At 39.2% G+C, this 27660-nt stretch overlaps 2 protein-coding genes across 2 annotated transcripts; one reads left to right on the top strand and one right to left on the bottom strand.

Moving 5' to 3' along the window:
• The first annotated feature begins 728 nt into the window (after positions 1-728).
• Positions 729-7911, top strand: LOC124162761 (LIRP-like). The gene is made up of 3 exons (XM_046539398.1): positions 729-895; positions 4632-4860; positions 7022-7911. The coding sequence occupies exons 2-3, from the start codon at positions 4632-4634 to the stop codon at positions 7252-7254; spliced, it is 462 nt and encodes a 153-aa protein (XP_046395354.1). The 5' UTR covers positions 729-895; the 3' UTR covers positions 7255-7911.
• A 12678-nt stretch (positions 7912-20589) lies between these two features.
• On the bottom strand, positions 20590-26850 carry LOC124162960 (nose resistant to fluoxetine protein 6-like). The gene is made up of 6 exons (XM_046539740.1): positions 26786-26850; positions 26274-26337; positions 25978-26167; positions 23369-23511; positions 23078-23193; positions 20590-22622 (listed from the first exon to the last, which is right to left on the bottom strand). The coding sequence occupies exons 1-6, from the start codon at positions 26848-26850 to the stop codon at positions 22610-22612; spliced, it is 591 nt and encodes a 196-aa protein (XP_046395696.1). The 3' UTR covers positions 20590-22609.
• Between the last annotated feature and the right edge of the window lie 810 nt (positions 26851-27660).

Raw genomic sequence — 27660 nt, 5'->3', positions numbered from 1 at the left:
TAAATATGATTTGTGCCTTAAATTTTATGCTATTTTTTGTTATCTTGGTTGTTTGTACCAACCTCAATATCTTTGTCCATTTTTATTTGTAATTAGTACTTGGTAAAATAGAAATGAATTATTTTGCAAAATGACGTGTAAATAAAATGGTATTAACCAGAGCCAACAAATTTAATATTTTTAACATTTTAACAACTAGAAGATTCTGTCCCTAGCCCGTCTTTATTTAGCCTGTGTTTACATTTTATAGGAACGGGACCAACAGAATTATTAACTAACAGAATAAGAGCCATGCCCTCAGTCGGGAAAAAACAACTCAGGAGAGTCACGACTCGAACAATTTGCCGGGATATGAACCCGGATCTCCCAAATTTGGGCTGTGTTTTATACCACTTGGAGGTGGGGAAAAAGGGGGCGACAATATAATATTATAAATATATTTTTAGTCCCCAACCTTCCTATTTTATTACCTTCTCGGTTCTTTTTTCGCATGCCATTGTAGTTGCTAGGGTACAAGGGAACTTACCCTCGCGTGCGTCGTACTGCGAGGCCCCTCCCCCCGGGGTATCCCTCTAGCAGGATGGAGCCAGGGAGTGATGGGAGGGAAGAGGGGGGAGTCAGAGGGGCGGAGACATCTTCCGCGTGCGATCCTTCCGCCCCCTCATCAATCGCCCATCACGAGCAGCATATAAATGGGGGTGCGCCAGTCGTCTGAGGGGTGAGTTGAAGACGGACTGAGGGCACGGCAGCCTGTCGCAGAGAGCGCATAGGAGAACGAAGGAGCAGCAGAAGCGGCCTTAAAAAGAACGACGTCGAGCCAGCCGAGTGCCCGCAAGGACCGAACGAGGAAGAGAGAGAGACTTGAGTGGACGGTGGACTGAAAGGATCCTCAGAGGTTAGTTCAGCCGCCGCCAACACAGGCAGATCGTGTGAAATGATACCTTTGGTCACTTTGGCTATTCCACGTCCACTACACTTACAAAATTGCACATCATTCAAGGAACAGCTGCGGACTGTACCTCCCCGAGGTCACTCGCCACTGCACTTGGTGTTTAAGTCGAAATTATTCGAAATATTATAGCAATGCTCACATTATAATCAATTTAATCCATTTTTCTTGCAAAAATAAATCATGTCACAGGGAGTACACACTTAGTGCACTTTTGGAAACATAATAAAGATACACTGTTGTATGTTCCACAGAAGTTTTAATAACCGACACAGGTTTCGACAATACACTATGTAATTTTCAAAGGTGTCGCAGAGAGCGCATACGAGAACGAAGGAGCAGCAGAAGCAGCCTTAAAAAGAACGACGTCGATCCAGCCAAGTGAAAATGACGTAGTGTATTGTCGAAACCTTGGTCGGTTATTAAAAATTCTGTGGAACATACAACAGTGTATCTTTATTATGTTTCCTGTCACCAAGTTCCACCAAGTATCGCCATCCAGCCTTAAGTTTACTGCAGTTTTGATTGCGAAAACCTGTCTGAGGGCGGAATATGGGCACTCACCGAGGTATAACGAATATTAATATCCTCAATTTCTTGCGAGTTAAATCTGTGGGACTTCCTCTTGATAAATGAATGCATTTAAAGCTTCGTCTATTCTACAGAGCTTAATTCGGTTCAATTTAAAACTGTTCGATTCGGTACAATCAAACCTGTCTTAGGGCGGAAAATTAATTTGCCTTGAACGGGATATGAACCGGGGTTTCCCATTTTTGCATTATGTTTTATACTACTTGAACTACCGCCCTGAAGGAAGGGGAACAAGGGGCCAACTGGTCTCATCCCTCCCAGGTTAAATAAAAGCAAAGTCAAGTCAAAGGAATCTTAATCCCCTGTGGAGTTATTTTGGTTTCACAAGACAGTTTTTTTCCTTTCTAGACAATACCGCTCGGTTAGCTCAATCGGTAGAGCATGAGACTATTAATTTCAGGGGTCGTGGAATCAAGCCCCACGTTGTGCGAACTTTTATGTCGGCCACGATGGCGGTGGGGATAATTCCTCGCCTACCATACCGAAGGTCGCGGGTTTGAGTCCCGCCTGGGTGGGATGAATCTCCCAGGACATGGGTGTACTTGATCGTCTGTTGTTGATTGTTTAAACTCCCGATGTAAAGGCCTCATTGGTCTGTTTTCGGGGGTAATCGAGACAAAAAAAAGCTCCGCTGGAGAAGACAGTGCCTTGGCAGTTCAGGTACCTTGCCTTGTCGGAACGCCTAGGGCAGGAATTGGGTTGGTGTAGTGGATTTAGTGTTAGCTTCCCTCCCAGTAGGTCCGGGTTCAAAGCCCAGCGCTGATAGATATTTTGTGGAGATGCCCCGATCCCTGCCAGAATGCTTTTGCGGAGGGTGCCTAACTCTCACGCAGCTCTACGTCTGTCGGATGGGACGTTAAACTATGATCACCTTGTCGCCTTTCGGAGCAGGCTAATACCGAACCTAGGTTTTTCTCCACCCTTCCTTCATGGCTGAAGTGGCGGATAGAGTGTTCGCTTCATACTCCGGGTTCAAATCCTGGTGGTGGCAGAGATTTTTCAGAGACTACCAGATCCCTGCTTGACTGCTATGTGGAGGGCAGTTCAAGTACAGCACTCCGTCCGCCGGATGGGACGTAAAGCCGTTATCCCCATGGCGCCAATCGTTACGAGCTGCCGAATGACGACGCCGGGATTTTCTCCGTCCTTCCTACCCGATAGCGCAAATAACCTCATCTGTCTGTCGCCCACTCCAAATACAATACCACGCTCACCACATACCACAAGAGTTCGTATTGTGGTCAATTCCAATGATTTTTCCCCTGTGGAATTTTCGCATTTTACGACATTGGTGGGGATCGGATTGATGTGGTGGCTAGTGTGTCGGCTTCCCATCCCGTGGGCTTGGGTTCAAATACCGGCGGTGCAGAGACTTTTCAGAGACTGCTCGATCCCTGCTTGAATGTTGTGTGGTGAACATTTCAAGCTCAACAACACTCCGTCCGTCGGATGGGACGTTGAACCGTGGTCCCCTCGGCGCCTTTCGTTAATAGCAGGCTAATGTCGACGCCAGGTTTCTCTCCACCCTTCCTTACCTACCTTACCATACCACGACATAGGTTTCCACTTAGGGAGAGCGCGATAGACCATCGGATAGTGCATCGGGATACTGGCTAAATGCCCCGGGTTTAGATACCAATTGAAGCCATCGGGCACCCCAAACAAAAATCCTCGAAGAGCATGGCAACGCAGGGAATTATTACTACAGTATTCTACCGATTATGATAGATTTCCATGGAGTACTAAAGAAATAATCTGGGAGCCTCCCTTCCCTCCAGCACTGCCTTCTTCAATTCACTGTAAGGCCTCCTCCCTTTCAACCTATCTAAAAATCCTATTATCTTCCTTCCCCTCCCTCGTTTACCTAACATTCTACCCTCTTACGCCGTTTTCAACATCCGTACTCCCTCGGTACCGCTAAGTACTCGCTCCGTCCAAACCTTCTGTCTACTCCGTATCTCATCTAAAAGTTGCCTCTCCTCATCCACCATGTCCAGCACTTCGTCGTTTCACCTCCTCTCTGTCCATTTCACCTTCTCCATTCTTTTCCATACCCACATCTCGAATACCTCCAATCTTCTCTCGTCCTCCTTCCTCAATGTCCACGTTTCCGCACCGTAGAGAGAATATTTACATCACCTTTCTTTGCACAAACTAGTCAAAAGGCGGAAAATCGACACTAACCAGGGGATTAATATCGGAAATTAATATCTTCAATTCTTTGCGAGTTAATTCCGTGGGACTTACTCATGAATAAATAAATGTAGTTAAACTTTATTTATTTCACAGATCTCTACTCGGTTCAATGTCAAACGGTTTCAACACCCCTGAGTCATTAACAAGAGGTAATTACTTGCATTTAATCTTGATACCTAATGAAGCTGAGTGCAATTGACAAATTGCTCTGTAAATTTATTTGGTTGCGTACGTTTTTTATAACGCTTAGAGGGAAAACTCTATTCAAGGAATAAGTCATTTTCCTGTCCTTGAGCACGAACCAGGAACCCATTCTTGAAACCCATCCATTCGGCCGAGGTTAAAAACTTAGGTATTTATAAATGCGTTGGTTCTGAGCTTTTAGGGAAGGAGTTGTTAGTTACTTCGCTATATTCTCGGGTGCTAGCCGCGTGTGCTGTTTACTTATGGCAATATTTTCGTTAGGATTCTAACTGACATTTTCAAGTGGAAGGAGTGCCTTACTGCAGCATCGGTTATCCACCACGAGTACAGAGATTTGGGATACCCACTTTACTGTGAATATTCCTTCGGCAAGTGGTCAATTAATTAGAAACCAAGGTAGAAGATGCCCTGTGCACATTATTGGTGTACTGTTGAAGGCATTTTCCACGCCTTAGTTCATGGATGGAATATGTATGAGAAATATTTGGGATCGACATTGCATGAGTCATACATTGTCCATATATGTATTCATATATGTGGTCATATATGGACTATATAATTTACGTAGGGTCCCGTATATGGACCGTATGAACCACCACACATGGCCTATGCATGGGATTGGGACATTTCTTGGGAATCCCATATATTTAGTTCTAGATTTTATTTATAATTTTACGTGTTTCGTCGCCAGATGCACATAGCCGTGGTGCGATTTTTTGCGGCAGTGGTGGTGGTTTGGGTGCAGCTGGCGGGTGCGGCGAACGGGGAGCAGCTGGATGCAGCATTGACGGAGAAGAGGAGTGGGTCACGCTATTGCGGCCGCTACCTAGTGCAGGCGCTGCAGGTGGTCTGCAACGGTGTCTACAACAGCCCATTCGTGCCAGTATCCAAAAAGTCCAGCGGTGACTACCTACCAACAGGTATGCATACATTAGAAATGGGTCGTAAAGAACCGAACAGTCGTAGCAAATGGTTCTCTGAAATGTACCAAATCGAAGATAAACAGATCTCTAAAAGACCCAGTTCCCATGTGATTTTTACTATATGTACTGCATTCGTGCCAAAAAATAAGAACTCGCACTCGTACAATATAAGAACCGTATTGTGAAAACTGACAATTCACTGAAATGTACTGGTACGGAGTTGAACAGTTGTTCACTTTTGTCTATGCTCTATGGTCAGCTATGCTCTTCACTTTTACCTAATACTCCGTATTTTAGAGCTTTCACTTACTTAGTATTTAAACCCGAAGGCTGGTTGTAATAGGTTAAGTAGTACCCGATGTAGAATAAGTTAAGGTACTAGAATATCACATAAACAGTTTAAACAGGGAGTAGATTCTTTTCATGGATTACCCCCCGTGATCTGCATTTTATGAAAGCATTTGGTAACACTCTTTCGTAACATAATTGGTCCGCGTTATACATTATTATAAAGACAAACAATTACTGGCTCGTGCTCACTAATTTAATAGAAAATGAATTCATCAACGCATCGTTCTTCACATTTTCTCCTCGCTTAAACCCTAGCATGGATTCATAATGGTATATGGTGACAGTAAAATGATGTTAAAATGCTTGTTGTTGACATTTTAACCACTAAATTTTGTTGATTTTTCTAGCAAATCTTTGCAATAAAATTTTAAACGTTAAGTAATGCTTAAAAAGAGTTATTCGCGCTCATACATGAATAAAACAGTAATATATATGATCATCCTAAGGAATACGATAAAAATTATACCGAAAAGTTTCAAAATAATCACTGAATTAAAACTTTTCACTCAAATGGGCTACATGCATCTAAATTAAACTAGTGAACACATTTTTATACAAATCAGTGAATTTGAGAAAAAGCATTCCACCAGCTTGAAGTTAGTGAATTGTGGGCTGTATTATTGCCAGATTCCAATGAGAAGTCGACTATTTTCACTCTCTGTAGATGAAAAATCATCTGTAGATATCTCAGTCTTTATACACCTTACGGCCTCACATGCAACAGTATTATTAAAGTATTCTGCCGATTTAGGTGGATTTCCATGGAGTTCTTAGGATTCATTAAGGGAGCCTCCCCTTCCTTCTAGCACTTCCCTCTTCAATTTACTGCAAGGCCTACTTTTCCTTTTAATCCATCTAAAAATCCTATTCTCTTCCTTCCTCTCCCTCGCTTACCTAACATTCTTCCCTCCAACACTGTTTTCGACATCACCTCCCCGCTAAGTACTCGTTCCATCCATACCTTCTGTCTCCTCCGAATCTCACCCAAAAGCCGCCTCTCCAAAAAAGAAAACATTTCAATTACCTAAACGATAATTATTTTTTGGCACTCTCGGTCTTTGTAATCCTATCTCCACGCTTAATATACTTACTTATATACTTTGGTACTGGGAAGGGATGATGAGTTCATTTACGGTAAGTGGGAGGGCTGGATAGAAATTTGCCTGTTGGAATAAAAAAATTCATTTTAAAAGGCGCCAAAGGGACCACCGCAAAAAATCTCCGCCACCGCTGGGATTTGAACCCGGATCTATTGGATGGGAATCCCGCACTATAATCACTGCACAAGCCTGACTCCCCCGTCTTATTGTAATATTTATTTTGTAACATTACTTTGCAAGATTAGGAAACAGTACATTTCACATATCGGCCTTTTCTTTAATTTCCCGTGAATAATACCTCAACTTGGGCTATTCGACGCTCCATACTAGTCCTATTTCTTCCATACCAGCTCCTTAAATTGCTGATACATGAGGAAGTAAACTTTATTGTATTTCAAACAAGACTCAACCAGTTTCGACCTTTTCAGGTCGTTATCAACAGAAATTTGCCGTTGAAATCAGAAAATTTATAATGAAGGGTGTCTAAGGGATAACGGCTTAGCGTCCAATCCGGCGGACGCAGTCGAAAAGGTCGAAACCGGTTGAGTCTTTTGATAAATGATTTGTGGAATACTAGAAAGTTTACTTTTTAATCTATAATGTCAAGATTCCACGAAGTAACCTCTGAAACCATTGATTCCTCAAGATGAATTCAATTTGAGTCTATTAAACGCCGTTCCTGACTATCAATGAAATTCTTTCCTTAGACCTGCTCCGTCCAGAGGATCTGAAGGCCCCTGATGTCGACCAGGATATGCCCAACGCCCTCTGGCTTCTCCGCTCCCCCGCCGCAGCCGACTACTTCCCGCCCCCGCCGCTGTTCCGACGGGAAGCGCTGGCGTCGGGGGGTTTCCATCGAGTTACTCGGGGTGTTCACGATGAGTGTTGCCGAAACAGCTGCACCTTCCAGCAGCTGCAAATGTACTGCGGGCGCCGGTAGACTGGCGCCAACCACGGGAGGCGCCACGGACGGCGCCAGTCGACGGTGGAAGAGGAGAGAAGAAGATTTTTTAGCGGACGAAGACGGTGGATCATACCCAATGCCCCTGCAATGCCTCTTTGAAACGCAAAATCCCCAAATATTTATGCTGCAATTGTGATTGAGCGGATTATACGAATTATATTATACGAATAAAGAGTGCAATCACTGTATGGGTTTATAAATGGAATGTGGAATCGCCGAGAGTGTTATCCGGCAGCTTTCGTCGCGTAATTAGTTTGTGATAAAATGCTTGGAAAATATTAAATATGAAAACAGATGGACATTTGAATATTATGAGTTGAGTTTATTTCATTGAAAAAAATGTAATTTTATCTCAGTGGATGCAATTGTTTCTTGCAACAAAATTTGAGTTCAGTTGCTGCTTTAAATTTCACAGTTTGACAGACTGAATTATGGATGTTTCTATGCCTCAAGTCAGCAAAATGTATGCCTTAGGATTTTTTAAAGAAAGTAAATGCATCAATTAGGTTGAATCGTGCTATCTGTCTTTTGGAGAACTAAGAAATGAAATGTAGTTAACTTACTACGAAGAAGAGCTATAAAAATACGCTGAAATACAATTTTGTTTTCTAAGAATAAACGATTTTAATTTCTCCTGGTGAATTATATTGACGAAAACTTCTCAGGTTTTTTAAGGTTGCCAATAGATACCAATAGATGAAAACGCTTATACTGATTATTACTTTATTTTTCGCTCTGGCTTCGAAGAATTGACGTCATATGCGCCTGATTTCATTAGTTATATTAATATTATTGTCGAATTCCCGCCCAACTCGTGCTTCATTTTCCCACGAGTTATAATTAATTCTTTGGAACATTTGCTGAATAGTTAATCCCTCTCCCATAAAAACAGATTTCACTCAACCTCTGATGCATTTCCTTTAGAAATCAAGAAAAATTAATCAAATTGCTCGAATGATATTTGATTTTAATTTCCTTGTCTTGTTTGTACGGTTTGATTTTCAATAATAATTGAAATACAACAAGTACTGAAAATACTTATTTATAATTTAACTACACTTAAAGGCTCTGGTTAACAATGTTTTACCCTAGTGCTTACTTCGAATGATCATCGAATTTTATGATATTTTTCTTCCTAGTATTTTTTTACACCAATTGCCTTGAGCTACCTGCTTACACCGAACGCTCAAATTCCCGACTATGGGTATATTTTACTAAACATGTCTAGTTGAACCAACTGTATAAGTGCTAAGATATAATTCAAACACGAAACAAATTCCCCCACACATTCTGCATTATTTGCACCTCATGCAGAGTCGGATATACTTAGTATAATTTATTGAAAAAAAAACACTGGCTCAGGGAGCAGTGGCCAAAATTGCCATGCCCAATATGAAGCCTTACCGTACCTATGCACCTGTGGCGTAACTATGGGGGGGGGGGGTTAAAAGGGGATAGATACCCCACCAAAGCATCAGAGAAATAAAAAAAGTTATTAAAAAATATTGCCTAGTTTTGAAATATAATGACTGCATCTGCTTAAATTTAAATTATTAGTACCAAAATGATGTAAAATTCAGGCATGTAATTTTTTAAAAATTTCCCCCTACCCCTGGCCATCTCATATCCCACCCCCAAAAGTATATTCCTAGTTACGCCACTGCTATGCACTATCACCTAAGCAGGATTTTGACCTCGAAAAGTGGTCTTCGCTACCCGCTCCATCGGTATATATTTTCTCTTTCTACCCGTTCATGGTTCTATAGTTTCTCTGGAGTTAAAGTTGAAGCACCCATTTCCTATAGCGTTTGGTCTCTTAACACTTTGAGTGCCGGCTGCTAAATTTAAAGCGCTACTGAAAAATCCAGCCATTTTTACTATATTCGTAATTTTTTAAAACATTAGCATCAAAAATATTTTTATATCGATGTGCATTTCAATAAAAATGGACATTGCTCTTGTTTATGAATGAGTTGAATAACATTTATTGCTAATTTTTAAATATATAATTTAACAATGAAAACCTACTGATTTTGAAAAATAAAAAAGTTGCAACATATGATGTACCGCCATAACATGCATAATATTTTTTTAAATACGCTCAATTTGAACTATTTAAAGCATGGAAATCATAAAAAAGCATTTTTCCAAGCAAAGCATTATAAATCCTGGATGACAAAAAGGGTCAATTGCCCCTCAACGAACATTCCATTGCCCAACGGTCAACGAACGGTCCATTGGCCCAAAGAATGTTCACACTAAGTGGCTTAAGATGAGAATGCCGATAGCTACAGAGGACTTTTCGTCCTCAAGACATAAATTGAACTCTTTTTCCATCGAGCAGTTGATTTTTGAAAAAACAGAACCCCTAAGCAGTAAACTGGAAAGGTACCACGGGAGAAATATTACGGCTTCACGCATACAAAGCCAATTAAATGGAAAGACGTAATATTACGTCCATGGCAATCCTCAGAAGGATTAGCAGGACGTAATATTACGTCCATGGCACGCAAAGTGTTAATCACCATTTCGGTCATCTGCCTTGCGGAACATTTTGTGTTATCACCACGAGTTTGGAATCAGATTCCCTCCTGCAAATGTGGCCAGCCCTGCTAAGCCTTATAGGCAACTAAGACAATCGTCGAAGGACAAGTGGAAGGTAAGAATGGAAAAGGAAGACCTCGAACAAAATATATGGAACAAGTGAAGAGAGATGTGAAAGAGAAGAAATACGTAGGTGTGAAAAGATTAGCTGAAAGGAGAATAGAGTGGAGAGCTGCGTCAAACCAATCCTAGGATTGTTGACCAATGATGATGATGAATGTGCCCAAATATGTCGGGGCCTAGTTACAGAATTTTATAGATAATAGAGAACTCACAATGAGTATCTAGATAAAGATGGGACTTAATTATTCACCGTTGGCTCAGTAACAGTGCTCTATTTGAAACAATAGCAATTTTTTTAAATGAATGAAACCTCATTCCTAAACCTCACGATTATCTTAAGATTGTCCAGCATCCCTCCATTTATCTCTTTCGTTGCTTTAACAGCTTGATCCTTGACGTCCCCTGACGTCCATCTTCATGTTAACTTCTTATCTGCCCCATTTACTTATTTCTTTTCATTCGCGCAAAGATGTGTGAAAGCAAGCTGTGTAGATCGGAGAGAAGCAAAGTAAAGCTCATTATGATGATGAAGCTACCAGGGTGAGGAACGAAAGTTCAACGGACATCAAAAACGGGAAAGAGCACAGTATTCTCAGAAAATATCACCCGTCGTAAGAATAACGTATGGTATAGCGTTTGAAGGAGGTTACCGATAGCTTGGATAATTTACGCCTTGCGGGAAGGGTAGCTAGGGAAGGAATGAAAGAAATTCAGGTTTGGCCATCTCTTGGAAAGGCGCCGAGGGACCACGGCTTAACGCTCCATTCAGCAGACGGATTTCCGGGGAATGAACCTGGAGTGTGAAGGTGAAGCTAATTCTGTAGCTACAACACCATCACGATACCCTATGTAAGCATCACTTTCTTTGAAGTGATAAATTTATTGGGATGATCACTTACTTTTTCCCATTAATATATGACTAGAAAAAGCAGCACATCAAATGCCGCAAAAATGCTCGGCAGAAAATTTACGTTATGTTGCCGACTGATAGAGCTGCAGATAAAGAAGTAATCAAACCAACCACAGCACGAATAAATGCCTGATAAGGTAACTGAAAATTCGGTTTTTTATTTTCCCCATCGTTGAAAGCGTGGCGCTCCAAGGTTCTCTGAACTTGGGTGTGAAAAATTAATTTTTGGTGCAGAATTTATCGAGAGCTATTAAGAAGTAAGTCATCCCAAAAGGACGATGTTTCTCGGGAAAATTATATCACTATTCTGTAAATTGAAATTACTATACATTAGAAAATCTATAGTATTTATTCAGTAAAATCAGCAATTGAATAATAAATTCTCGGAAGCAGTGCCTACACGGCAATAGATGGACCTCGACGCATATACAGCCAAACAACGCAATGCCTTCAGGCTCAAAAAAGTTTCAACTAATAACCCTATGAACCTGATAAGCTAACCTTAAAAGTGCAAAACGGTTCCAAAAATCATTTATAATTAAATATGCGTTTATTGAGCTAAATATGGTCTTCCTTGCCCTCAAAAATCATATATGTAAAATGATATACTGCGCGAAAATTTGGCTAATTTTCATTTTACCCTACCAAGACCTTGACTAGTAGTCTCCACTGTGAAGGTATCAATTATTACATTTTTCGCTGCACCGCGGTACCCACATAAATTTAATCTATGGGGATTATGTATTTTAGTATCCATCAGCGACCCTTGAGTACCAGTCACAATATGTTAATGATAATTTTCTAATCAACGTAATGTTTATGTTACAAATAGCAATGTGTGATAATATTGTATACTGCAATGCTAATTAATTAACAAAGAGCATAATAACGTGTGTTAATAGATGACTATAAATGTATTTCTTGCTGTCTTGAAAAGAAGGTATTGCTCAATTAAACATTTTAGCTCGTAAAAGAATCGTTGTAAATTAAACAATTATGACTCAAAATGAAGTTTAGAGGAACTTTAAACGATTTTATCAATGGTTATAGTAAAAAAACACAAACACTTATAATAAATAGAACCCGCTAAATGACTGATTATGGCCCTTCTAAGTAGATGACCAAACGAGGTCCTACCTGTGTAAACTTTTTTTTTGGGCGTAACTGAAATTATATTTGTTCTCTAGGTGTGAGTAATCAAGAGTCGGAGTGGAGAGCTGTTTGAATATAGAATCTTTCCCCCTTGCATAGTCTATCGCTCGCAATTTTCTCCATATTTTTGGACGCATGAAGTACTTGGTCGAAGCGTGGGAGGGCCATTTGACGTGAGTGAGAATATTAACTAGCCACGCCATGACTTGCGCTCGATCCGGCCAATAATTAAAAAATGCGACAGGAGAGAAAGACAGAGGAAGAGCGGGGGGCGGTGGCGGAGTAGTTTGCGAATTCTTAATGAAGGCAAAGGCGTCGGGGTGATGTTGAGAAAGCCACCCACGTAGCAACGACCCCAAGATATGCTAAAAATCTACCCTTGACGACCATCTCTGAGCGGAAGGAAGCTGAAAGATATTTTAGGGGATAAGCCGACCAAATATCCGTCCCTAAATTTATCTCTTAGATTAATTAGGGAGATATAGGCATGAAGTATCGATGAAATATTCAGTTATTTCACCAGAAATGGTAATTATACCCTTTGACGACACGTTTCGTTTTACGAATAATTATTTTTTAATATTCTCAGAAAAATGTCCCGAATCCAAAAATTCGAGATGTGGTGTCGCAATGTTGTTGACGGAAAAACCGGAAAAAACGTTTCAGCCCCGATTTTTGATACGTGATTTCTACATTTTAATTTTACATCAGGAAAGAATTTCATCCCTGTGCTTTTCATGAAACTACGAGCATTTTAAGCTCCTACATTATTACTTTTTGTTGAAATATTTTATTCCGGTTTTTCCGTTTTTTTAATTTGCCTTGGCTTTTCCGCCACAAAAAATTATTATTTTCGAGTACAGGACATTTTCCCTAGTACATTAAAAAATTATTTGCAAAAAGCCGCGTGTCATCTTACCCAATGAATAAATGCAATGAATTATATACTTTCATCCTTTTGCAACACCATATTTCGAACGGTTCCACCACTGATGTCTCAGCTACTGTATCATATGAAAATAGGTAGAAAAAAAAACAATAAATAATTCATTCATTATTTATTCATTTCTTAAATCGAGGAGGTTAATCTATATTTGGAATTTCCAGGGCCTCAAAAATCACTTTGTGAAAAAAGAGCAAAGTCGAGGGTCCACAGTGCTCACTCATATTTCAGTGAAGATCAGCGGAAGTGCGCTCAGTGGCGCTATAGCCCGTCGTCGCGGATTGGGGTCGAATCCTTGATAGGTGACGCAGCCCTTCGAAATGATTGCGAATTTAATGAGACGGTAGAGATAGTATAATTATAATAATAATATAATTTTATTTTTCACACATTGTTACATCCGATTTGAACATATTATTAAAGGACAGTTTATTGCTCAGCAATCATTTTTATGTTTAAGTATTATGGATGGGACACGAGAAGGAAAATTTGAACAAATGGAGAAAATTTGTTCAAACTTTCGTTCTCACGGGTATAGGCCTTCGAAATGTGGTGCTACAGAATAATGATGAGGATAAAATAGATCGACCGAGTAAGTAATGTGGAAGCCCTAAGAAGAGTAGGAGAGAAGAGAAGCCTCACGAGAACCTTGATAAGAATATAGAACAACTTTATAGGCCATATCTTAAAACATTATGGCTTGATGAACACAATCGTCGAGGACAAGTAGATGGTGAGAACGCAAAAAGGAAGACCTCGGATGAAATATATGGTCCAGGTAAAGGAGGATACGAAAGAGAAGAAATACCCAGGCGTGGAAAGATTAGCTTATAGGAGAATTGAGTGAAGGTCTCTGCTGCGTCAAACAAATCTTAAGATCGTTGACCAGTCATGATGATACGGATATGCACTAATAGTTAAAAGTGTAGTACCACGTACAAACACAAAAAATCCGAGGTCTTATAGGAATTTTACTTCCACCTGAGACCTTCTGGTCAGCAGCCAATCATTCAACCCGCTAGGACCTTTCGGTTAGGTGATCTACCCTATAGGGAACCACCTCCCTACAATTACAATTTAAAGAAAAATGCATAGTATATAGAAATACATAAGTCATTAGCATTACCCAAGCACTTCTGTTAAAGATGACACGATTTTTTCATGTGTCATCACACTATCTTACTATATTGACTGTTCGTCCATAGCCTTGAGGTAATCCGTTAATAAATGCGTTTGAGCTTAATCTGCGGATGATGGCCATATGTTGAACAAGAGGCTAGATATCAGGCAAATTTGTGTCAAGTGGTTGACAAAACTTTAGTCGTTTAAACTATGGCGCCTAAATTATAAGTTTTTAAATATCAACAAATTGCTTGTAATTAATATTTATTAAGAGCAGTAATTTCACAGGGATTTAAAAATGCTTGAATTTTACCACGCTTATGTCCACTTGGTCTAACATGGCAATACGGGGCCATTCTCGACATTATTCTTAAGATGGTCAGTTGCGCAATTTCTAAGCTTCACTAGGAGAAGGAAATTCAGCATTCAATATTTTTTAAATAACGTTCAGCCTAAAAACCATTAAAAGTCTTCTAAGATCGATATCATGTTTTGTCCACCGTCAGCACAGTGATTGGTGGAATGCTTGACTAATTGGTATGGGTCAAAATAAGCCAAGTCACCCCTTAATTTGTCGCAGGAGAGTCGTTAAGAGTGCTCATCCGTGCCATGGAGACCACAGGAAGTTTACTTCGTGGCGCCAAATCATGTCGATCGGGGCAGCTAGGGCGGAAGACACTTTGGCGTGGAAATATAATGAAGGGACGTGTGAGGAGGAAGTACGATATTACGTGCCACGGTGTCTACGGCGATTAGCGCCACCGTCCGTCAACGGGCAGGACGGGTATCAAAGGGTAATTCGAAGCAATTAAAAGCCCTTCCTTCCGCTGTCTGGAGCGTACCTCGTGACTGGCGGTGCGTGGGTGAACTCTCTTACGCAATGTAGATATGCGAGGTTCATACTTCCGCTCAAAAATATTGGAAACTATAGATAAGTGCTCATTTTATGGCAATTTCACGTTCTCGAAGTTTGATTTAGCCTATAATAGAAAAACTTATTGAAGATGTAACGTTTGATGCATAATTACTGATGTTGATAGGGAGCTGTTGATGGGAGGAGAGGTAGGATTATTGATAGTAAACTAAGGAAAAGTTCTTCGAATTAGTAAGTAAAAAAATGGTTTCTTAAAGAAAATAAAGAGGATTTGGAACAAAACAAACGTCTGACGTTTCAAAGAGCTAATCACTTATGTATTTCTATGTACTATGCATTTTTCTTTAATTTATAATTGTAGGGAGGTAGTACCCTAGAGGGTAGATCACCTGACCGAAAGGTCCTGGCAGATTGAATGATTGGCTGCTGACCAGAAGGTCTCAGGTTCAAATCCCTAGTGAAGTCTTTGTACACCACCTTACAAAAATCCTAGAAGCGCGGAGGGGCCACTGACCCCAAATCACAAGCCAGTGGTTCAATTCAAGTTTAGCTCTATCCTCTCCTATAAAAATGAACCAGAATCACCGAGCATGTGATCGTAATTGTATTGGTAATTTTGATAGCATATCTTTCTCATTGAAGTGATTATTTCATGAACAACTTTTACCAACAATCACTATCGTTATCAGAGCTAACGATAAAATAAACCGCTAATAATCATTAGAACTGCATTTTAATATAAATTCCTTTGACCTAAATCCGATCAAGTTAGAATGAATGTGTCACTATCTTTAAAGGAGCACATGCCTCTAAGATTTTCTCTTAAAAAAACGAAGATTTCTAGGTTTGGATCTCGGCTGAGAATTTTAGTGCCTGACGCTTCTATGACCAGCTGACTAGGAAGTGCTACGTATAGAGGAGGAAGTGCTACGTATAGAGGATAAGAATAGGAAAATTTTACAGGTGGTACAGAGGAGACTGAGGGTCTCGATCAAGGATGGCAATCGAAACTAAACGAAAGTGAAAACCAGTAAAATTTCAATAGTTTCGTTCCCGGGAGCGAAATGTAGGAACGAAACGAAATGGATTAAAACCCAGGGAGCTAAACTCAGGGTCGAAACGAAATCAGAATCAAAACCTACTTCAGGTCGAAATTAAACTAAAACTCTGGGACTTAACGAAACACAGATAATGTTCCGCACTGAAGGGACCACGTGCTTCACCTTCGAACCGTTCAGTTTCGACCCACACACCGAGTACGAAGTATGGTTGAATGAAGTAGAGGTTCGGCCTACCGCCATTAGATGCATGGGGCACTCTTATTTTTACCACGAACAGGAGAGCGATGAACGCAAACTGGCCACTCGATTTTTAAGCTCGATGTTTTAACCTCACTACACGTATGTCACACGTAGTGGGTCGAGAGTTCCCTCTTATCCCAGAACACTCAACTTCTGAGATCGAAACTTAACCATGAGCAGCGGAGTTTCGATTAATTTAGTTTCATTCCCGAGAGTAAAGTTTCGTCCCGGGTTGAAACTAAACTCCTTGGTGATTTTAATTTCGTGAAGGAACGAAACTAAACCTAGGTCTCGTATTTTCGTTTCGTTTCACTTGTCATCCCTGGTCTAAATTGAGAAATATGAGAGGAAGGTAGTGATGCTTTAAAGTATTTTTGTGGGAAGAATTTTGAACCTGCGTTACGCGAACAATTTTTTCCGTCCCTTAGAATGATAGCTCAAGCGATAGGTTTTCAGGGACCAAAAGAGTGATCGCTCGACCAATCATTTTCTGAATAACACGATCATTCCCACCGTCTATTTTTCGATTGCTTATTCGGTCAAATTCCATATTCACAATTGTCATTCAGTTAGTATCCCAGCGTGGCGTTACAATCGGTGTTAGCAGCCGTGAGTCCTGATTGGCAGTTGGACGGTGCCAGCTATGGTTTCAGCGACGGAAAACGGTAAGTGCCGAGTGATGGAAAAAGGGATGGAAATTGATTGAGTATACTAAAATTTAGTATTGAATTTAGATATGCTCTCCATAGAGTGTTGACCGAAGATAACATAACTAAATTGAGGTGGTGGATAATATATTTTATGATATAGTTAATATAAATTGAAATATCCTTTAATAAAAATTTTGATGGGCCGGCAACTACTGCTTCTTTAAATACATCGTTGCATAAGTTGGATGTCTGCATTGGAATCATTGAAATACTCAACTACTAAGATAAGCGACTAATGACTCGAGCAACCGTGAAAAGTGATCGCAAGAAACGGTCATTTTTTCCGCCATCGCTGGAGAGACTGCTGGAGCTGTCCCTCGAAAGGAATGAATAAAATGATGGTGTAATTCATGCTTCAGGTAAAGCCTGAACCATACGATCATTTTTTTCGTCATTTTTGAGTGACCACTCTAACGATCACTCGAGCGATCACTCGGAAATGATCGTCGCGCGCAATTCTTTTTCGCGATCACTCCAATGATGAGGATCCCCATCACTTTTTTCATCACTCGTCTGGTCGCTTTATCCGTCGCTGAAACCCTCAATGAAACACCATATCAGCCAATCAGAACGCATGCCAGTATGGAGCGATTGCAGCGCAAAATTTGACAATCGTGGGAACGACATAGGTAAACATCTTCTTCTTCATCCTAGCGTTTGTCCCGCGCTATTGCAGGGTCCGCTGTTCTGCCAAGTCTTCTCCACTTGGCTCGATCCAGGGCGTCTACTGGCGTGGCGTTGACGGTCTTCATGTGTGCCTTAATTCTGTCGATCCAGCGCATCTTAGGTCGTCCTCGTGGTCGGCGTCCTTCAGGGCTCAGCCGCATTGCTGTTCTCGCCACGGAGTTCTCGTCACTACGCACCACATGCCCATACCACCGCAGTCGAGCCTCCCGCATCTTGTCCGTGATTGGTGCAACTCACATTCTTTTCCGGATGTCTTCATTCATGACGTGATCAAAGCGGGAGATGCCCAGGATCCATCGCAGCATCCTCATATCCATGGCATGCACGGCCTGTTCTTGTTTTGCTGTGGCTGGCCAATATTCTGTTCTATATAGGGCCACTGGGCGGACCACGGTCTTGTATACTTTGGCCTTGAATCGGTCGGGCATAGGTAAACATGAACACGCTGCATATTTTCGTTTCGCGGATCCTACGACAACGAGCTGTGATATCGGAAATGATGCGAAAAGCGACGGCGGGAGGGACCGTGTGATTCAGAAAAATGTTCACTCGAACGATCACTAAGAGGGATGTAACAAATGATCGTATGATTAAGGCTTAAGCGGGGAGGAAGAGAATATGATGTATGGATAGAATGAAAGGGAATAGGCCTTATTGTGAATTGAAGAGGGAAGTTCAGTGTGGGAGGGGGTAAGCCAGGGTGATAAGAAAAATATTGTAAGTGTATAAGTATCCTCGGTGAGATACGTGTGATAAACGTTCCAACGGGTAAGCGTTAAGCCAGAAGCTCCATACCGACGACGAAATCAGCAAGTTCGGTCTCCTGGGAGAAATGCAACCGTCTGAAACACATGGGAGTTGCGGAGATGCCGATTACGTAAGGATAATAGTTTAGTTCGAATTTGTACCGACCGAGTAAATCTTCACTAAATACATATTTCCATTAGACAGATTAACATTTACTGTTTACGAAAATTGATTTAGTATACTAAAATTTAGAATTCAATTTAGATATGCTGGCCACAGAGTGTTGACCAGAGAGAGAACATAACTAAATTAAGGTGGTGGATAATATATTTTATTATATATGTAGTTTATATCAATTGAAAGATCCTACGGTAAAATTTTTTATTGGTCGGCAACTACTGATTCTTCAAATATATCATTGAATAGGTCGGACGTCGGCATTGGAATCATTAAAATACTGAACTGGGAAGAAAAGCAAATAATGACTCAACATAAAACACAGCATGAACTACATCAGTAAATAAGCGTAACTCTCCTCTTAATCACAAACGCCTTCAGTATTTCATTCGTTCAAGACACAAATATCACATATGCTACCACCTTTTTACCAACACTCTTTATAAGATTCCTTCCAAAGGAAAATGACTACGTACTTAGCCATTTAGTAATAGAAACAATTTATTTTCTGGAAATTTAATAAGAATGAAATTAAAAACACAAGCTTATGGTAATGTTTCTGTAAAAATACTTCCCTCACTAATAAAAAGTGTAAATGTTGTATGAATACTCTCTGCTAGTACAAAATGCAAAAAGCAATGTCTGAATTTAAAAGATTATTTCAGTTTTAATAAACTACAGAGAATACAATTTATAAACCACTGATATCTGCTACTTCACCATTGTGGTTAATGATTCATAATCCCATAACATGTGCTAGAGAAGTAGAGTCTGATCACCATGATGGTTAATAATAAAAAGCTTCTGACACTTGCGCTAACTTCATGTTTTGAAGCCAGCAGCATGTAACCTTAAAATAGTGCTGCTCTCCTAGAGGCCACAATTATCCCTCCATTGTCCATGCATCATCTCTTTCTGAGCACAATTCCTCTAGGCTAGTAATAATAGCAGTTGTCTCTATCCATTTTTACTAATAATTTTACTAAATAGTTTATTTTGTGACTTCAACATTGGTACCCTCTTTGAAATAGGTTTTCAAAACCATCTCACCTAAAATTTTTCGAAGTACGCTCTGCCCAATTAAACATTCAACATATGCCCATATTCCTGATGTGGCCATATATTGAAATTAGTGAGAGATGAAAAAAAACTCATGCTGTGCCTATCAGATCCATTGTGCCTGACGGAAGGTTAATGGAGCTCTGAATGTAATCAGCCTTTACTGTAATTACGTTACAAATCACAACACCTTGAAACAGTGGGCCTCCCACCAAATTTGGCCCCAAGTCACCCATACAGTCCAGCCGGCGAGAATTGTCCGATGACAGTTCAAAAGGAGGGACAGAGAACCCTGCACCAGCACGGTTTGCAGCCATTTGCTGTCTCCCAAACGCACCTCACACCCTCGCCTCATCATACCACGTTGTCACATGCATGTGAAGCAATGAAACAAACCTGAGCCACCAAAACAAGCCCTTTCTTCAAATCACCAAAATTATGAATTCTTCCTTTGGGTCCTTAATGCTCACCGTCCCTTCTGGCTCCTTTCTTCACGGAAACCTTTTGTTTACATGTGACGTGGCCGTTTCCCTTTCTTAACAAGTAATCTTTTCCCCTACCCCAAACTAGACCCTTCTAACTGTTGTTGGGAGGAACCCTATCCTACGAAGAATTAATGGAACCCTGGGTTGGCACCTTTTTCCCGAGGGTTATCTACTCTTAGGCAGTCAGTGAGAGACATTTTCTCAAGTGCACCAGTCTGTGTGCCCTACTCAAGTTATGCTGCATTCTCATCGGCATTTTTGTAATTTCTCTACTAAACCAAGCAAACCATGAATTACCCATATTTAGGGTGTGTTATTTCTGGTAGTTCCTGATGAACACTTAATTAACTATGAACATATGGTAGTATGTAATACAGTAACCTCTGAAGGTGTAGCAATGCAATATTGTGGCATACAATGAGGATTTAAAATGAAATCCACTCAAGGGCTGCTTCATTAGAATGAAAGAACCAAGGGTAATGGTTTTCACAAATTTATTCCTTATATAGAGTGCATAAATAAATCACTTGTAAACTCAAAACACCATTCCAATACACAAACTTATTCCATACACACTCCAGTGTATTATCACAGCTTCACAGCTTAAATAATAAGAACATTATCAGTTGTGGTGATTGAAGTTTAAAGTGAGTAGGTAAATATAACAAAGAGATATTTCCAATGGGTCAATTTTGATCTCACGCCTTAAATAGCAGAATTTGGGCATGATGATGATCCATATTACTTTTCATTCCCTGTACTTTTCCCACAAAGAAATTTACCACCATTATCACATTATTTTCACAGGACTTCCAAGAATTTGAGTGGGTCACTACCCTTTTCCTTATTATCCTTCTAATCACCACCTGAGAACAGTATGATGATGATGACGTAAGGCTGACATCATATCAACACATACCTCCTTTGAAAAACAAAACAATTCGGTACAGTTGGTACATACATATTCATTCAACTTTGATCCATCTATACATATACATATTATATCTTCAAGGGATACAAACCCAGAAAGCAAAAGATGCATAGCATGTTGAACTCAATTGCCAGGCCTGGCTAAGGTGCATTGAGTTTGAGACCTCCATGATAAGGGGGACTTATAGCACCTAAAGAGAGGTATGTTTCTTGAGTGGATAAGACTTGAAGAGTTTTTTATTGTTCCTAGTTGGCGGTATCATCTAGTGATTGTTAAATTATTGCAGCCATCATGGGATGAATGGATCATTCCATTTTATGCATTTTGCAAATATTTTTGTGTTTATAAATAAGGATTCTAATGCAAAAAAGAAGAGGGCAGAGTGCATAATGAATAATTGGACAGAAGAAATTGGGAAAAACTGGTGAATTCTTTGGTGAAAGAAGAATCATAAGTTACACACTCTTAACAATCATGCAATAATTTTGGGAACCATATCAGGATATTCACTATTGAAATACATGTTTCAGCTATGCTGGTTTATTTTGAACAGAGAAGAAGGCCATGAAATATTTGTGATGATAGTTGTTGAATATAGAGCATGATATATCTAAAAGATGCATGCATAGTACATAGCCTAGAGACGATGAGGAGCTCTTCCATTGTAGAAAGTGTTATGATGAGGAATATACTCCATTTGGAGAGAGGAAAAATTGTTTAATATGGAACATAAATGGATTAACTCCATCCAGTACTGGGCCAAAGAAGGATAGGTAATTGGATAATTCAAAACAACCTCAGGATATAATTTCCTATTTTGAGGATACTCTGGATTCTTGCTGGCTGTATAAATAACTGCATCTATACTATTCCTATAGCTAAAATATTTAGGAATTCTGATCACAAAAAAATGATTCCTTGATGTTGATCGCTGGTTATATGTGATAACATTGGCATAAATATCAGGACAAACAATGCCCATCTAAAAGGGATTGGCTATGACATCACATTTTGCAATCCCACCAGATCAATTTGTGTCAGCACAATGAAAATATGATGGAGAGAAAAAAAAACAAGAATAAGTTAAGAAACAAACCATTCAACCTATGGAGCCTACTCAGTTGTATTATACAAAGAAAAAATTAAATGCAATTTTTTCTGGTAGCTATTTCAATTGCCCACCTTATTTGGCAAATAAATAACACATAGTAACACAATTCTTCCCTCATTTGATCATTTCTATCTCTAAAAAGAACTGAGGGTAACACTGTAATAAAACAAAATAGCACAAAGTATGATTCCCACTCTTTAAAGGATAGAGTGGAAGTTTCAAGCACACTGCTAATGCTCATAGTTCATCATTCACCATGCAATATAGTGACCTCTGTCATTATATCTTCACGTAGGGAAGGGTCCACAGTACTTCAAAGGCTTTGAGCAGTAGGACTTAATCTTAGTTCATGCTTCTAGCAACAGTCTGTTCAACTGTGGAAGGTTATCCCTCATTCCATGCCAATTCACTCATCAACAATTCCATAAACTTGATGACTTCGGCAAATATTCACTTCACTTGTTGGCTCTGAGAGGAAAGAGTAAAAAAAAGAGGCATTATAAATTCACATGGAAAGAAGTGAGGGCCAGTGTATCAACTAAATCACAAACTTGATGCATGAGGGGGTACGTATCTATCGAAGAACCCATAGTGAGTATGCATGGATTATAATAATTAAAAATGTGATTGGTCATTCATCAACTTGAAGTCAAAACTTCTACAGAGTTCAGTGGAAGGGTATTTCATGTATCAAATGCCTTTTCTGACAATGAAATGACTCATTAATTAAGAAACCAATATTTGATCTGAAAGTTTCATTGTCTAAGGCAACATATTATATGATGCACTAGGGATCTGGTATAAAAAGGAAAAAAAATCATAGTTTTGAGAAAGGGGTGATAAAAAATTTAGCAATTTTGTTTAGTGCACAAGCCCAAAAAGGCTTCTCATTCTAAGGCATCCATCAAAGAACAATAACTCACAGTTTTCTTTTGCTAAAGACAAGTGCTGCCATGTCTCTGAAGGGACACTCAATCATCAGGTAGAGTAGAATGGCTGCAGCATGGGCATAGACCATGTCAGCAATCGAGATAGATATCTGAAAATGAATAGTTTACAGAATCAGAGGAAATATGTATGCATATTGACAGATGCCATTGTTGATAACTTATTATAAAAATTGAACACATTTTGTGATTGCTACATTGGTGGCTTATTATTATTAGTCTGTCGAATAAAATATATTGCAGGAAATAAATTTTAATTATACCTACCATGTTAAAAGTGCTTAGGTAGAAAGACTGCCGAATCATTCCAACGGCTATTAAGTCAAATGGAAGGTGAACAAGGTAAGCACTATATGTGAGTTTCCCAAGGGCAATAAACAGCTTATTTGAAAGGATGAAGTTGACCCAACCTGAAAAACATGGATTTGTAAATAGGTAAATTAATTGTTAATATTGTGGTTGTCATTAAATTCAAAACCTAATTCTCCTCATCTGTGAAAAGTGCATGCAGGTGTATGAATTATTCCCATAATCAGACAATACATAGTGAATTTTTTGCTTATTATGTGTAAGTTTATATTCACATCCTGTACTAGAAGTATTTTTTACTCTCAGAATTTGAGGAATGGGCTATTAAATGTTGAAATGGATTTTTTAAAGACTCAACTAGGAAGCTATAATGAAAAAGTAATTATGCTCTCTATCTGCTCATATATTGGTTGGAGCTAGCATTAGCATTTAATTCTAAATCAGCTGATCATGTCGTAATTGATAGTCATAAAATATAATTTTAGATGTTGAAAATAAATTAGAAACCAGCTTGTTCAGCTGGGAATTTTTTTCTTCTTAACTCATCTTTCACTGTCATGTATGGAGTCTTCAGACAATTTTAGATCTGAGTGAACAGCCTCATTATATAGCTAGTCTAACTTTATGCAAAAATAACATATTCTGAAATTATCACGTTGCGTACGGATCGCGAGAATTATAGTCATTTTTTTCCCGCACGTTCCGGGACGGATGACGAAGATTCTCGTCAACCTAAACAATTTTAAAGCGTATCGCAAGCGAATACGTATTGTACGCTTTAAAATTGTTTCGGTTGTTGTGCCCAAATGACGAGAATCTTCGTCATCCGTTCGTGAAAAAAATGACGAGAATTCTCGCCATCCGTACGCAATATGTTCATTTTGTTGCTTGGTGGGGTTAAGTGATCTGGTTTATTGGCCAGAACATTCGTGGAACAACACTTTGCCTAAGGTATGCTGTAGGATTTTAGCCACTTAGGGTACCATGGCCAGACCATGAACATGAACTGAATGAAATCTGTAACCTCCCGCATACTTGCTGATAGGGGACTATAGTAACATGGTCTTTTGTATCATATGGCACCGTGGAGGTTTTGGAGAGGTTGTTAGCTGAAAAAAGTGAAGCCAGCAGAAAGCTGTTTACCGATGTACATTTGTTCGGTCCAAACCTCTATGTAAGGCACCTTCGTGATGGCTGAGCATTCCATAATTTTGGTAATATTAAATGAACCAGTGAATCAATCCAGCTGGGTCCTATTCCTTAACCAGTTGTAGAAGCACAGGCATTAGTAGGCATGCCTTCCTTTCAGAAACAATGCACAATGTAACTTCAGTGACTAGAAGCAATCACACCTGATAGGAATATTTATCACATTCAGTTGGATGATTTTGGCCTTAGGGGTTTATATCTCTTTATCTCTCGCTTATACTCTGTTAGGAGTGGGTGTGGGGGGAGAATAAGAGGAGTGGAACCCTGCAGAACCCTAAAAATAGTAAAAAAAATTTATCACAGCAATCCTTCTTGCCTGAAATACAGTAATTAAATGTTTCACATGTATCACAACCCACTAGCATTAAAAGATTAACCCTGTTGCACTGAACATCAAGCGAGCATTTTCATATGCAAAAGATCTAACGTCAGCTCTAACTGGTGTGGATTTTTCAATGCAAATGAACATACGTTGACTAGAGCTGACACCTGAGAAGGGAAGTGACTGCTGAGGTAACAATGGTCAGCGGTATTCAAGCCTTGCCTGAGACTCAGCTTAGCGAGACCTTAGAGCCACTCTTCGGCAATTGGCCCTAGACCCTTCTGCTCAATTATGATCCTTCTCAATGCAGAAATCTGTTGTGAGGCGTTTATATTGTCAATAGTTTTTGCAAAGAGACATTTTAATGCATGCTCTAATTTTGTATATTTCGAAATGAATTTTTTTTGCCTAATATGTGTGAAAGCAATTTTTAAAAGAAATTTTATCGTAACTCGTGTTTACTAGCTGTGTTATTATCAACACTAGAAATCCGTCTGTAATTTTACAATGCTTAAAAATACGTTCGTTATTATTACTTAAGTGTTAATTTTTGCCAATCAAAACCAATTTTTTGTTTCAAAAAACACTGTCAATGCTATAAGTTGACTGTGAACTCATGCTAAAATATGATTCAAGGGTCTGGCCGAGTGGCTGGGGTCTTGGTCTAGTACCCGATTGAGTTGGTTCCTAAAGAAGATGAACGAGAATACTTGGGCTAATCTTCCGCAAAATGAGCTCCATACGCAGCGGTTTAAAATATTCTCATACTAATTGCAGCATGGAAAACATTTACTTCTTGCATGAAAGGGCTAAATTCTCATACATAATAAATAAAAGTTTCCAATGACTGGCTTTTATGATATCGAATCCCTCACTAGAGTAAAGAAAAATAACATCTTCAAAAGCTCTAATTAGGTTATTGTATGTACAGTCATCTCTTTCTTGAGGGAGTAAATAAAAGGTCACTATACAAATATAAATTAGTAATATAGTGATGTTTTGTGCTGCTTTAGGCTGTAAAGGAAGGATCACTCACTGAGGTTGCCTGTTGAGAGGGCAATGATGATGGTGGCAATGCCACAACCCCAGACCATTCGGTGCGTGCCTGCATAGATGGCTGCTTCAAGAGGATAGTAGGGACGGCCTGGGACATAGAAGAGCGCTGCGTAGAAGAGTGGACCAATGAGGAGGAGGCAGCCACCGAGAAATAGTGGGATGGTAACCATCTGAAAAAAATTAGTGAGAGGAACAAATATGTAATGTGATCATTATGTTATGAATTTATTCCTTTTGAAAGAAATAAGCATTCTAGGGAAGGAGATAGGTACACACATCATGTCTTGACTGTGATACATTGGCACTCGCATCTTTTAAATGAAAAATTTCCAAAGGCAAACTGAAATCAGATAAATATATAAATGTGTATAAATACAAATTTATTGTATTAAATACCTTCGATGCTGGAAATTTATGAAGAAATTGGTTTGAAAACGATCTAACAGGCATTTTTGTTACACATGAAAATAGGGATGTGGCAAAACATTTAAATGGAGTTAATATTGGAAATTAACTTTAAAAAATTTTATTATGTACAAAAGGAAATAGCAATCGTATAGCAAAAAGTTTGATTTTTTTTCAGAATAAACAGCAGTTCTAATAGTTTTTCCTGTCACAACTGAGGTTGCATGGAAAATCATGTCAAATCAATGGAGCAATGAACAAGTTATTTTTTATATCCTACAATGGGGTCACAGGTTAGAGGTAAACTGCTGATGTGGCGACCTTTAAACATACCTGCCTTGGAATGTGAATAAAACCTTTTCATTTTAATGCTGAAAGCTTACCTCATGAAGAATATACAACCTAGAATCTTCATCTTCAGATTAAGTGCTCTTCTCTCAATGAGCATGGTCTAGAAAATATTTGAAGAGGACATTTTAAGTAATTTTCACTAAGAAAAACTGAAACTGCTTGAATCTTCTATCACCCAAAATTTCCATAAATATCAACATTTGTTTTTGCTCTATGGTGGTTAAGTATCAGTTTTAATGCTGCTGTGCAAAAAAAAGTCCGCTATTTACAGAGCCATTGAGCAGAGACATAATGTCTGCCTTTTGGCAGTAAATAGATGGTGGATTTAGGGGGGTCAGAGAGGTCATAACCCAAAATTTCTCAAATTTTTTATGACTTTCATATAGCTTTCGATGCCTGTGTCTTTATGAACAATATCACTTTTGTATATGTTTAGTTTATTTTCTGTTTTTAAGTTCATTTGTTGTTTGTTTTGTTTATTTGTGAGCATGTCTATTTTTATTTTGATTTCTTTTATTTCTTTGTTTGAGACGATGCTATGGTGATAAAAGATAAATGATGAATTGTTAAGGAGAGAGCCATCTTGAAGTGGATGTAAAATAGGATTGAGAATAAAACAGAGTGTCAAGTGATATTTACATTGAATTTAATCGCTGTGATATGTTAGCTTTTGTATCCTTAAATGTCTAAAATTGTTCAATTTCATCTGTTGTTAAGAATGGATATAACAGTTTTGGTTCCAAAATGCATAAAAAATAGCTATTTTAAAAACTTTTACATGGGAGAAGGTCCCTCTTTCCCAGAGGGATTCCATGCTCCCCACACTTAGCTCCCCTCCAAATTTGATGCTGAGTCTGTCCCTGGTGTATTATGAGTTAAATAATGCCTCAAAGAAAAATTGTTACTG

This window comes from Ischnura elegans, chromosome 7 (assembly GCF_921293095.1).
Source record: "Ischnura elegans chromosome 7, ioIscEleg1.1, whole genome shotgun sequence".
Lineage (NCBI taxonomy): Eukaryota > Metazoa > Arthropoda > Insecta > Odonata > Coenagrionidae > Ischnura > Ischnura elegans.
Note: the sequence above shows the minus strand (reverse complement) of the source record. Positions and strands in the feature narration are given on the sequence as shown.

Excerpts from the sequence above, each read along its gene's own strand:
- LOC124162761 (XM_046539398.1), top strand. The coding sequence starts at position 4,632 with ATGCACATAGCCGTGGTGCGATTTTTTGCGGCAGTGGTGGTGGTTTGG. Across the intron at positions 4,861-7,021 it reads CGGTGACTACCTACCAACAG|ACCTGCTCCGTCCAGAGGAT; the intron begins GTATGCATACAT and ends TTCTTTCCTTAG.
- LOC124162960 (XM_046539740.1), bottom strand. The coding sequence starts at position 26,850 with ATGCTCATTGAGAGAAGAGCACTTAATCTGAAGATGAAGATTCTAGGT. Across the intron at positions 26,338-26,785 it reads GGTTGTATATTCTTCATGAG|TTTGCCTTTGGAAATTTTTC; the intron begins GTAAGCTTTCAG and ends ATCTGATTTCAG. Across the intron at positions 23,194-23,368 it reads ACCTAAGCACTTTTAACATG|ATATCTATCTCGATTGCTGA; the intron begins GTAGGTATAATT and ends ATTCATTTTCAG.